Source organism: Juglans microcarpa x Juglans regia, chromosome 4S, assembly GCF_004785595.1.
Source record: "Juglans microcarpa x Juglans regia isolate MS1-56 chromosome 4S, Jm3101_v1.0, whole genome shotgun sequence".
In the NCBI taxonomy this organism is placed as follows: domain Eukaryota; kingdom Viridiplantae; phylum Streptophyta; class Magnoliopsida; order Fagales; family Juglandaceae; genus Juglans; species Juglans microcarpa x Juglans regia.
The window spans coordinates 5,427,116-5,441,483 of record NC_054601.1 but is presented as its reverse complement, the minus strand read 5'-3'; the positions used below and the strand labels follow the sequence as shown (position 1 = coordinate 5,441,483).

The 14,368-nt window shown below is 33.8% G+C and overlaps 1 protein-coding gene across 2 annotated transcripts; it reads left to right on the top strand.

Moving 5' to 3' along the window:
• Positions 1-4,324: 4,324 nt before the first annotated feature.
• Positions 4,325-6,221, top strand: LOC121263014 (transcription factor RAX3-like). Of its 2 annotated transcripts, XM_041165773.1 has the most exons (4): positions 4,325-4,758; positions 4,881-5,010; positions 5,135-5,499; positions 5,584-6,221. In XM_041165773.1, the coding sequence occupies exons 1-4, from the start codon at positions 4,623-4,625 to the stop codon at positions 5,934-5,936; spliced, it is 984 nt and encodes a 327-aa protein (XP_041021707.1). In that variant the 5' UTR covers positions 4,325-4,622; the 3' UTR covers positions 5,937-6,221. The 2 variants fall into 2 exon arrangements, with proteins under 2 accessions (XP_041021707.1, XP_041021706.1); XM_041165772.1 differs by having other exon boundaries at positions 5,135-6,221.
• Positions 6,222-14,368: the final 8,147 nt, after the last annotated feature.

The window sequence follows — 14,368 nt, the reverse complement described above, 5'->3', positions numbered from 1 at the left end:
ACCATGACTTATACACTGAGGAAAGAAAGGCGGCTGTCACTGTAGCAGGCTGATAAGCAACCAAAGTGACAGTTGTGAAACATCAGCTGTGAGAATGTGTGCCGAAAGAGCAATCATGGCTCTCCCGCAAGGGGAGAGAGAGGGACTTGTCGACCTTGACTAAGAAGACGTCGAAACGTGAGTCAGAGCTCAATATACATTAATTATTTTTTTTAGGGTATCATGTCTCCTGACTGATTCACGTGCACGAGGCATGAGGCACGATAGGACAACTTCTTGGAATGAAAGCAACATAACTCCAAACTACCTAGTATAAAAGCCTTAAGGCAAAGTAAATACTTCCTAAAAGAAAAACTAACTTAAGCATCAGAAGGTCTACAACCATCCCCAAACTTCCTTATTTACTTGTATGTTTGTAGGTTTTTTGGTCTACCTCCCAAATGTAGGAGTTCTCTGGTACGTACGAAACACGTCAATGCCAAGTAACAAAAAAATAGACATGTTTCAGTCTGGAATTAATTGAATCGTCCAAAGCAATGGGACACAAAAGTCAGCGATACAGCTAATTTACACCGTAGACCACAACGTGAATTTTGACCATTAGTTAAAGACCAAATTTAAGCGACAAATATTAGGTTGTTTTTGTGAAATGCATTTATATATGTGTATATATATATATATATGTCCAGTTACATATAACCTGTGATCTGGCTATCCAGCAGGTTATTTAATTAGTTTTGTTTGGCATAGTGCAATGCATTTTTCTTTTGCACACGCCACTTTTTCTCGCAAGGTAAAACTTTGAATTTCTTTCGTGGAATGGAAGTCACATAATTTTCAAATGATTGGACTGTATTTACCATATATATATATATATATATATATATGATATTAACTTGTGCATTTCCTAGTACGTACTGTAAAGTGTAAATTGGCCCACATGTCTGAAATCAACTTGTAATTCCTCACTACAGCTAGCTCAAGCCAACGGTCCCCTTCTCCAGGCTTTATTTATATATTTTCTTTGTTTGACAAGATCAAAAACACACATGACCTTAATTATTATTATATATATATATATATCGAGGGTGAGATTTTAATTGGTCAAGGCTTTTTTTACGTTTTTAAAATAAAACGTTCTTACTTATTTATAATATTTTCTACTATTATTTTTTTTTTTTTTTTGCTTTCCTTGATTTTCGGAGATTGGTTTTTTTCATTTTTAAAATACTTTTGCCTTATTTAATCATATATATTGTGTTAGACGTTAGGCATGCAGTAATTAGGCTTATTCAAGCTCATGATTTATATTGAAAATGAGCCTTTTATACACACACACATGCGCGGGAACGACTACTGATGCGTTAGATCTGGGATGCACCTGACATAATGATTTAAATGAATAAAAATAAATAAAAAAAGTCAGTAGTTTATTTGTCTAGAAAAAAGAAAATACAAGGTAAAGAAAGACAAAAAATAAGATTAAAAAAAATCTAAATTTCAGCAAAGTATGAGCATTAGTCTGCATCCATATTAGATTATCTATTTACTCTCTATATAATAATAAAATATTATTAATTTTTTATTCAAAAAATTGAAACAAAAAGAAATGAAAATGAGTAAACTGTCAGAACAAAAAGAATATGAAAAAAGACGTCAATTCATGTGTGCCGCGAGCTATTAATAGCATTTTGGTAAAACGTGATCATTTATTAAATTCTACAAGAGAACTACACCTCAAATGGTTAAAGGTCTTAAGAACCTTTTGGTAAAACAGGATCATTCATTAAATTCTGCAAGGGAGTTACAAGTCAAATGGTCAAAGATTTTAAGGGTATTTTAGTAAAACGTGACTTAACGGAAAAATAAGAAAAGTTAACGGAAAAATACAAAAATTACAATTCATAGTTAGATAGTCACTTATTATAATAGAGTAGATATATATATATATAATTATATATATAATTAACCATAAATGGCCATACAAATCATGCACCTTCAATTCAATTAATCTAATTTTATATATGATCTATCTGAGGTCCGGAATGAGTTCATGACCACCACCCTGTTATTTTAGGTGAATTTTAGCAACTGAGTTCACATCTTAATTGATACTTTTTTTTTTAAAAAAAAAAAAAATTTCCAGTCCAAATCGTTTAGTTTGCAAGGTACAAATTATTGTTTGATATTGCACATGCATGCGCGCGCGGGGTAGCAGCCTGGTTATAGAAAAGCAATGTACAATTAACCATGAGAAATAACAAATTAAGGTCAAGTTAATGATGTTATATATGATGATGAATCGATCGATGATATTGATGCGTCACTGTTCACTCGCCCTTTGCCCACCAAATACGCTGCACCTTCTTTACGCATTTACTTCACAGTCAATATTTATGTCTTATATGAGAAAAACTATATATCCAAATTTTGGAATCATCTTCCAAAATTCTTGCTTTGTCAACTTGATTATTGTATACTACTCTTGAGTGTCATGATAACTCATCCGAATGTCGCAAAGAAAGCACAAGAGCACGTAGGCCTATCTAGCTGTGATGAAGCTTACCCAGCGTGGAACGCATCCAACCACCAACCCTAGGAAGTCGAACCCTAGCTACTAGCTCATGGCCGGCCGATTTTCAGCACACCACCCATGCGTGCGTAGATGTAAGTGTAAAGAAATTACAAAAATGTATATGTACAGTCAGTTTTGCTTACTTTTTGTATACTCTATCAATGTGATTAGTTACGTCATTTTTTTTTAATATAAAATAATTATTTTAATCAATTACATCAATGAAGTACATAAAAAATATATAAAAATGACTGTATATAACAGAATTCAACTCCCACGAAGGTGATGATAACGGTCATGACTATAAAAGCTAGAGATGATGGTTAATTAATTACCCCATGGAAACATGGTCATGAATACCGGCTGGCCGGTGCCATACAGCATGCGACATTCTTGTATATATAATAAACCAATAGATTTAATAAAATTTCCCAAATAAATACATATATATATATATATACACACACATTGACTTCGTGTCTAAATTAGACTCCTTAAATTAAACAACTAGCTGATCTTTTTTTTCCAACATATACAATTTAGACGACAGCTAGCTTCTAACTGTATCAACGTTAACATTGGAGGTGATCATGATCATAGGATCGATGAAGTACCTTCATGATCATCTAAACTTGAAGATGAGCTCAATCGCTAAAATCTTGATTTTCAACTATGAAACTATACCATTACCCAATATGCAGGGACGAAGGCTCGCGCTAGCTAGACTGGCTCGGGCGGGGCCGGGGAGTACATTAGCTTACAACAGCCAGCTTTGCTGGCCCCATTTTTTCCCTAGCCTGTTACTTGGCAACAAAGTAGTACTAGAGCTGCATGTATGTTCCTGATCTCTTCTCATGGCATTCTTTCTCCCTTGTTGTTTATTTGGTAACCTACCCAAAAGGAAAAATCCCCTAGCTTCTACAAAATTTTTGTACGCATCTGTTAGTCTTGTCGCTTTTGCTTCTAGAACTCTCTGCTTAAATTACAATCATGATGATGGATTTGATCATGAACGTCTGTCGATCTCAATTTCAACATCGTATTAAGCGATGCTTAGAGAATAAAATGAGATGAAAATTTTATGAATAGTAATAAAATTATTTATAAATAATAGTGAGATAATTTGAGTTAAATATTTATTGAGTTTTGAGAAATGAGAAAGAAAAAATTGAATAAAAAATATTATAAAGTTAAAATATTATTAGAATATAATTTTTTTAATATAATTTTTGTTTAGAGATTTGAAAAAATTGAATTATTTTTTTTATTAAAAGCTTGGAAAAATTATAACGATTAGTTTGAAAATTTTGTAATGATTAATTTAAAAATATTTGTATTTAAATGATGTTTGCAGGAAAGAAAATAAGATAGATGAGATGGAAATTGTTTCCAAAACATGATCCCCTTAATTTCAACCATTCATAATGATCATGTCGGGGGTTGATGTTATATATATTCATGTTACGTACTCATGTGTCAAGTATGGTTAATGCATGTTGTTCATTTTTACTATATTTACCAAAAATAATTTGATTGATTAGACGGGAAAAAGATGAACGCATACTACATGATGACGATCTTCTTATATATCAAAATATCGTGACAATAAGAGATCATAGATAGATTGGCATATCTCATGCACACCTAGGCATATATATATATATATATATATAATTATTAATATAGGTGTAATTAATGCGTTTATAACTTTATATATATGGGGTAGCTAGAATACCCGTCCACGGAAATCAACAGCCCTAGATATTATTATCTGAGTTGATTCTAGACTAAGAAAGACAAGAAGAAAAACCCTGCTCTCCCATTCTGGCATGCCTAGTTTCTGGAATTTTTTATATAAAGTTTGTGCCATACCTTTTTTTAAAAAAAATATTCAAATCAGTACTGTTCCGGAAACCATGTCTTATCTTTCAGCTTTTTTAATCCTCCCTGTCCTTCTCTCTCTTACTCCCCCTCTCTTTCTTCTATATCCTACTGGATTCTAGAGAGAGAAGCTATAGCATCAGGCTCAAATCAACACCAAGATAACATGGGGAGAGCTCCTTGCTGTGATAAAGCAAACGTCAAGAAAGGGCCATGGTCACCTGAAGAGGATAACAAGCTCAAGTCATATATAGAGCAGCATGGCACCGGTGGCAACTGGATCGCTCTACCACAAAAGATCGGTAATTGATACTGACCTTTTCCACTATTTTCTTTTCTTTTCTTGTTAGAAACACATCTGATTGAACTGCAGTGAGCTTGTTTATATATATCCCACATGCCAAGTTAATTTGTGCTGAATCAGGTCTTAAGAGATGCGGCAAAAGTTGCCGGCTTAGATGGTTAAACTATCTCCGCCCAAATATCAAGCATGGAGGATTTTCAGAAGAGGAAGATCACATAATTTGCAGCCTCTATATCAGTATCGGAAGCAGGTAAGTTCTAAATTATCCGGCCCTCGACTATAATTATAGCTTATTTATTTAACAATTTAGGCGCAAGAGAGATCTTATACAGTATTGTATTTTCTCTGTCAAACACTTTTGTTTGCATGAACAGGTGGTCTATTATTGCAGCACAATTACCAGGAAGAACGGATAATGACATAAAGAACTACTGGAACACAAGGCTGAAGAAGAAGCTTCTTGGCAAGCAGAGAAAGGAACAACAGGCTGCTCGTAGAGGTAGCAGCATAAAGCAGGAGGTGATGAAGAGATCAGGCGGTGGGAGTTCCATGGTTCCTAACAGTAGTAATAACCAAAACCCTCAATGGTCGCCAGGGCTGCCGCCTGCACTGCTGGCGCCCATACCATACTCAAACCAAGAACCTCGTTTTAATGACCATGCATCCATCAGGAAATTGCTCATCAAACTTGGAGGAAGATTTTCTGAGGCTGATCTGCCAATCCAGCTTCATGGGACAAGTACTCATCATTTCGCAAATTATAATACTTCCAGCACTGGTCAACAAATATATCAGGCTGTTAATATCCCAACTTCTCCCACAGATGCATTCAACAGCACTGGCAGTGCTACTCAATTTGCACAAGCCCAGTCCTACGTGGATGAGGCAGAATTAAACGTGCTGCAAGGAAAAATTAACAGTTTTCCGGCGGAGCTTGATCAGGAAATCGTATACAACAATCCACAAGGACTAGATGGGCTCGAATTCTTATGTGGGGAAGGCATGGTCGATAATATTAGAATTGGCACTAGTACTTCTGGTACTGAAAGTAATTTTTGGGGAGAGATGAGCTCTCTGGTTTATCCTCCTGTAGCTTCCAACTATGGAGGTATGCAACAAGGAACTGATCTACAAGAATGTGCTTTCGGAGAACTAAGGTACCACCGAGCAAATTAACTTGCTACATGTACAAGCGGTAAAAATTGATCTAGCAACTGGAAAGTGGTGTTAATGGACTCTAAGATCAGAAAACCCTAATAAACTCAATGGTAATGTGTTTGCTCTATCCACGGTACTGAACTATAGTACTTTGTCTACTATTTTGTGAGTGATAAGCTACCACTTTTCTTGGGTACTGTACATAATGGGGGGTTTTTCATCAGCTTCTGCTCCATATGCATTGGTAACATTTATGTGGGTATAAATTATGAACTCTTGCTTCTAAAATAATGAAGAAATGATTGAGTTGGTACTTGTTATTAATGCTGCTGGTTTAAATACAAATTTGCTGGAAAATCCTAGCTAGCTAGCAAGCGTAAGTACATTGATCTAATTGTAGGTAACAAAAAATGCGTATCGGGAAAATCACAGGAAATTAGACATTGCACATATAGATGATTGCTCATGGCCTTTGACTTATTAGCTAGCTAGGCAGGGCTTACTAATTAAGCTTAAGTTGGTTAATTATATTCCACATTCCATATAAGGTTGCATTAACTAGATAGTACTGCATGGTGTCTGTATCATGTATGTATGTGTCTATATGTATTTATGTATGTGTACTGCATACATGTATGTATCTTATATAGATGATATCTTATACATTATAAACAAGACCCGTGAGAACATGCCCTCATTTCTAATTAGTACTGATGCATACAAGAATTAAGTTCATTTGTGTTCAGCACATGATATTGGTAGAATATGGCATATTTCTCGTTTAGAGCATGGTTATACATCAGTCTCACTCTCCACACATCATACATAGTATTTTTTTTTTTCCTCTCCTCAACACGGTGTGCTGCGGCTACAGCAACTGATGTAAGTAATTTCTCTTCTCGTTTAATATAAGGAGATTAATCTAGGCAAGCTTCTAACTAGCTCTAGTGCCCGGTGAAAGCGGAAAGTACATTAGCATGCTTCATCTTATGTACATACATGCCAGTAGACTAGTAGTACTACTAGTCTAGTTATTTGAGTCTTTTTATATAGCATTAGCTAATTAATTAGCTACTACGTACGTACGTACTTCCCAAAAGTACTCTTATAAGTTAATTGGTTTTGGCCTCTATCGATCTTAATTATCTGCTTTCCTATATTTACTGCTTCTTGCTTCATCACCATCTTTTATCTTTGCTAATGTAAAATATTTGTGATGGAAAATTACTAATGTCCAAACATTGTCTTATTTATCCCAATTGTCTCTATATATGTACGTACGTAATATATATTGTTAGCTCTGTAGTTCTGTCTTGCTTGAGGTTAGCTCAGCTGTAATTTATTACAGATGAGCTGAGATTAATTAGTCTGGCTCGAAATCAGTTTAAAAAATCATGTGTTGAAGTTGAGAAATTCAGAAGTTTGTGAGACATCGATCTGGCCTGTGAGACACTGGTTCGATCGTCGAGCGAATTTTGCGATTTTCAATTTGTCAGATTTATGAGCTAGATTTCATCAGCACATGCAATGGATTATATATGAGTTTTGATTTAGAATGGCCGGTTTGATCAGCCCCTCTTAGGAACTGATCTTATGCACAATTTTTGAGACCAATGTGCATTATTTTATAAATTCTTATAATTCGCTTTCGAGAGAGAGAAAACCTATATATATATATATATATATATATATATATATATATATATATATATGCAAGATTGTGTGCTTTCCCAGCCGAAAGTTTTTTCTATCCTTTGTGTACGTACACCTTTTGGTTGGGATCTTGCTTATAGTTTATTAATGGTGCTGTTGGAGTTCCAATGCTAAAGAAAAATTCATCTTTCGGATGATGCCATATATACATATAAAGAGACATACTTTAACTATCATAAAGAGATTATACAAAAGTATCATCCTAAAGTAACGTGACTTGATGTGCTACATCATATTATAAAATTATTTTTATCTTAAAGTAAATCTAATAGATTATATGAAATTACGTCAATTTATAGATTTATTTTTATATAATTCTTTTATATCTATATCACTTCTCTAGATAAATAAAAGATGGCAGAGTTTCATGTATAACTACTATAGAACGAAGATTGAATGCAGGATGATTCATGAGGATTACAATTAGAATATTAATAAGAGTCAGCAAAGGTTTTATGAGTATCTCAAATCTGCATTAATTTGCATATATATATATATATATATATATATATATATCTCATACACTTTGTTTTTCTTGAAGAGTTTGCAAATTATATATAGTTTTTCCGCTGATTTTTAACTCTCTGATTTGGACTTGGCATCGATATCACAGTACTCAGTCAGCCACCAAAATTGCATTTCCTTGTTGAGCTTGAAAGACCAAAAGTCCAAGAAATGCACCCTAGCTAGCTAGACGCCAATCATCCGTAGCTAGCAGGATGTGAAAAGCTGTAGTTCCTATATATTTTCAATGCATTCACGCATATTATTATAAGTACGTACTCGATCTCTGCAATATGTAAGTGGCCTAGCTAGCTACCAATGATCTATAGCTTGGAATAACTCATTAATTAATCCAGAGGTCTATCAATCAAATAATATTATTGTATGTTTTTTACGTGTTTTTTTACATATTTAATTATCATCGTACGTATCTTTCATAATCACCAGTCCATTTCGTGAACCATCTACCCAATTGATATTCAAAGGTTTAGGTTTCTCTTTTTTCACAATATTTTTTTAAAAATAAATGCATTAATTGTGGATTTTGGGTGTGACTTTTCCCGACTTTTGCATTAAATCAACCAAAAAATATCAAAGTCCAATTACTTCTGCAAATCACACATCCAGTTTTTATACCAGTACAGATCAAGGAGACCTAGCATGTCTTACTTCTCCCGATTCTGACCCTTTTCAGCTGTTCATAAACCATGTGTGTACATACAAGAGTAATTAACAAAAAAAAGAAAAAACCATTTCATCCAAGAAATTACGAAAAATATAATTATAAGATGAGTTGCATGTCTTTATATATAGAACCAAACATGACAAGTATCACTTAATTAGAATCTTAGATATATAAATTAGGATTAATTAGACAGTATCTCCGGTTTCTTTTATCTTTCCTCCGTTTTTTCCATGCAGCACTCATCCGATCTGATGGAAATGAAACTTTGATAAGCGCCATAAACAAAATAAGTATGTGTTTTTTCTAAAATTAAAGAAATATATATGGCTCGCACTTTGGGTTTGCTTAATATTTCCGTACATTTATGATTTATTGATGTTGACAACCTTTATTGATATGGTGTATATTTCATGTGAAGTGTTTCTATATATATATATATATATATATACATGCCTATATATCTAGCTAGAAGTATATCTAGCTAGAAGATCATGATAAGCATGCATGCACATGATGATCAGATTTCACGCAACTTCATCTTGCGAGTTTTCTGAACTTGCAGCTACTAGCTCGCTGCTTTCATTAAGGCCAGCTCGGATATTCAGTGTTTGGATATATTAATTTCCTCTAGCTGGCCTTTCAAAGGAGACAAAAATTGGTCTTTAATTTCTCAAATAAGCATTTTTATTTTTTCTTTTTAGTGTAAAATTACTTAAAACGCCATCAAAATGCACGCTTGATATTGACTGATACCTAACAATCGAGCCCTAATTATTAAACCCTCAATTGTCAACGCAGTTGCATGTGATCCATCGTAATTAGGGTTTCTTCATCGCATTTGGTTTCAATCAACATCACGATATCGAAGCCATATCTATTTATGCCTCGACTTTTTATATTGTTAATTGTTAATTATAATTGTTCATTTGGCATAATTTGAGCCATGGCTTTTCTCGCATGTGTGTCTATATGTTTGTGTGTTTTTATTTTTTATTTTTGCAGTATTTTTAAGTATTTGTAGTTTTGGTCTTTGTTTGTGTTAGGAAATAAAAAAAAAAAATAAGCTATTAAACTTTGGTCTATAGCAGTAGAATCCCCACCTCTTTTAGAGGATGAGAGTGGTCTAATCATTTTCCTCCTTTGGAGGATGGGGTGGTTTGTCCTTCTCTTCCTTTAGAGGATGGGGTGGTTGTGTCCTTCTCTTCCTTTGGAAGAGATGGTTATTTTTGTTTATTTTACAGAAAATGGTATTCTCAAACAAACCAATTTTGTTAATAGAGAGTTCCTAGAAGTTAAGACTATAATGTCTGTCGTAAAAAAATTTGTGTGTGAGGAAGCTCTCCACGTACAGATGAGTAGTTTGACTTGTAATCTAAATTTTTTTCTGTAATGACTAGTTACAATTGTAACTTCGATTATAAGAATGAAATAATATTTATTTCCTATAAAAAAAAATAATAATTAAGACGTTATAATATTATTCCATTAATGTATTGCTTGGAATGGCGTTTAGCTGTCTTTCTTGTACAAGGACGACGCTACCAAGCTAGCTAGCATTTCTCTTTTGATAATAATTGGTTGTTTAATCACAAAATTCACGAATTTATTTACACCTGGGTATATGTATAGGCTACAGCTAGTAAGTACTGCAAAGTCATGAAATCAATAAATATATTCGTTGAAAATCAAATCGGAGATTGGATATCAAAATCATCCACCCAGCTGCTGAATTGATCACACGGATGCATGGCTAATTTAGTATCCACCAGGACGTACGAAAGCCACGTCCTGCAAGCACATTTCACTCTCTTTTTTATCTGATAAATGCAATAATGGAGTTAACCTGCTATAAATTAATGGTTCGCAACCAAAATAATATCCAAGATCGGCCAGACACCATATTGCAGTACCCCATATGAAATTTTCTTGACGTCTTAGATTACAAAAATAAATTAAAAGCACTACCAAACATGGAATCCCCAAGACTCAACCCGACAGTACTTCAGAACGGAATATTCCTCGTAAACTGAATTTTGTTGTTGCAGTGAGGAAATTAAGAATCCTATGCAACTGCAATCTGTAGAAAGACATCCTCCAAGACTGACTACCCCCTCCCAAAAAAAAAAACACCAAATGAAATCGCTCACACGGATTGAAGAATATCTTCAATATATAACTGATGTGATGATCATCAGCCTCTCTAAGCTTGGGGAGGTCGATCATGATCAGCCTGACCTCGCAGGATTAATGGTCGTTTTTTTTTTTTCTAGGTTTATAGGGGTATCCAATAAGATTTATTGCTGACGTGGCAGTTCTATATATATAAAAAATATACTGAAGTGTCACAACAATTTGGATGGAACTTGTAGTAAATTCTTAAGTCCCTGGCTAGGCAGTCAGTCTATACACATAAAAAAACAAAAACAAAAAAGAGAGAAAAGGTGTCCTACTTTCCAGGAGTCATGTAACATGAACGTACAAGTACTAGTGCTAGTGCCATTTCATAGAGACAAGACCGCAGGGTGTCACAAGTATCATATGTACAAATTGTATGTCAAGAAAGGCAGCTGAGATGAAATGATGGGTGGAAAAAGAAGTTAAAACACTCTGCTGTTAGTTGCTGAAGCCTTTGTCTTGTTTTTTTTCTTTTTTTTTTTTTTTTTTTTTTTTTTTTTTTTTTTTAAAGACCAGAGATCAAGATTATTATCTTACACGGTCGATCTCATAATCTCTAATTTGCTAGTAATTACAAGTACCATAAACATAGTTGATGACAGTTGTAATATTTTAGATCAAAATGTCCTTTTTGTTGACTATGCATCTTTGTTTGGTAAGCTATGGTCGTGATTGTTTGGAATTGGATGACATATTTTGAAATTGGAAGATTTCTTTTTTCTTCTCAAGTGATGAGTCAAAAAGGCGGGTCCCATTAGGTAAACCTAACTCTAAAATTCAAGTTATAAAAGCTTAACAATATATATATATATATATATTTATACACACCCACACACCCCACTAGCATGCATAGCTCTTTAATATTGTTAACATATATATAATGTTGGTCTCGTCCCACCTAAATTATAATAAACTCAACTTTTACCAACAGTACTGCCATATAAATTAAATCGACCTAGCTTATACATGATTCTTTCCGATGAACTCAACATATAAATTAAAGATCGATGTAGATTTCAAACTAATTTCTAGAGCCGTACACATGATGATAAGCCTGATCTAAGATTGAACCTCCTGAAATCTTTTCCTTTTTCTTCGTTCAATATTTCCTTTTATTTTGTTACATTTTAAAAAAAAATATTTTATCGTACCCAAAGAACCAAAACACACAATTAAAAAGGGATCATCAGGTCTAGATATCGGTAAGAGGGACGTACAATTAATTGAAAGCATGAGACGACAGATATATCATGATATGCTTGATCATTAATATAATTATTTCCCTAGGTAGCTAGCAGCTTGCAGGACTAGATCAATTTCAGTGCATAAGTTCTAGGGCTCTGAAACTTCATATAGATCGAGTATATGAAATAAACTTGTATTAATTCACTTAATTATATCTTCAGATCTAGTCATCTGACAATTATTGCTTCGTGATAAAACGCAGCCTCCAATGTGGAATGGTACTTTTTTATGGATGAGCATTTTCCCATACCTTTTTCTGAACACCCAAAAAGTGCATCAACCTTTTTTATAGATAGGATCGAGCAAGCAAGTACAGGCTTATATGTATGCATTTGAATACATTAGAGCGAAGATCAGATGCATGCACGCATGCAGCATAGGGAGGCCGCTTGCAGATTTCAGTCTCATGTAGTCAACCTTACTTGACGTACGTGGCAATATTCTAGTTGGCAATTCATCTTGTACAGCCTGGCAACTGCTCAGTGCCGACGTTCCTTCATATATATATATATATATATATATGATTAAGTAGTATTACAGCGCGCCTACAATAAAAACGAATATTTGTGACAATTTTTTTACAACAAAAATTATTATTTACGATAAAAATAATTATTTTACTGAAAATAATTGATCACAAATAATTAATTTTTTTGTAACTAGATGAACAATTCAAATTTCCACCAGCCATTTTCTTTCATTTCCATTTTCCTATGTTTGTCATTATTTTCTGCACAGTTTTACTTTTGAAACTTTTGGGGTATATATCGATTCTATCACTATAAATACTTAAAAAATGAAACGGAAACACAAATAATAAAAAAACAAAAAGCATGCACGCACCCTCGTACGTAGGTCGACATGCCTAATTTTCTCCCCTGTAAAGTAGCTGGGAATATCCCTCTCGAAGAATAAGCACAACACAAAAGGGTGTCAAGAAAAAACCAAGGATTAATTCATATATGACTTGGTGAAAGGCAGTACATTCCGTCAACTTGCTGACGATAATAAGCACCAAAAAGCATGCACCCGTAATTGAGGGTGCCTAGGGCAGCCAGCCTTATAAGCCATGACAATAGCCAAACGACGACTCCATTCCCCTACTTTTTCATTTTCCTAATTAATAACCCAACATCAATGTCGTATGATGCCCCCCGTGAATATTATTTATTTTATGAAAATGACACTCACTAACACAAGAAATTCTTTTCGTTTTTTGTCCTACGTACGTACCTTTCATGCCCTATATATATTGCAGACACAGTACAATCATATATAAAACGCAAGGGAAATTCAACATGCTGAGAACGATCGATCGAGCTGCGCGCAGATAGGGTTTAATAGTACTGTAAAAGTTATTCTGTTTATGAGGACACCGAGATATAGCCGTCGGTTTCGTTGTTTTCTGCTGTCAGAGGGTGAGCTGAGGGATAAGTTTCAGTTCTTGGGAATGTTTATATATATTGTTTATTTGTCTCATTGGTTTGGCCTATTTTGGTTGCTTGTTTTGTGAATTCTATTCTTTGTTACGCAGTGAACTACTTGATATGTGGCATCACCGACCACTGGGATGATACCTGTAAAAAATATTAAGAAATTGAAGAGGAAGAGATCCCAAACTTAGTGTGTTTTAATTAATTAAAGAAGAGTATATATCGTTATACCCATTATGCAGAGAAATGCATGCAGAGAGCAGCCGGCCTTACTGCATCTTGGGGATCATTTAACACTTACAAAACTATTCCTGGGAACAAGATATATATATATATATATATATATATATATATATGTAGATCTGGTGGGCTATTTGAAGGCCTACTCAGTATGTATGGTCTTAAGGGTTTTAGGCAACTGGGTCTTTGCTTGATTCTTTTATCCTCAGTTTGTTTTTTGAACTTTTCTTTATCTTGCAATTATATTATTTTCAATAATATTTAAGTCATTTCATAGATTAAGGTCTAGTTTGAGTACAGTTTTCTTACATTACTTTACTATTATTCATTATTTTATTATTACTTTTTATCTACTTTCACTACTATTTATTATTATTCAATATTTTATCATTACTTTTTCATTACTTCTTCACTACTATTTACAGAATACCTGAAAATATCTAACTACCCAAATG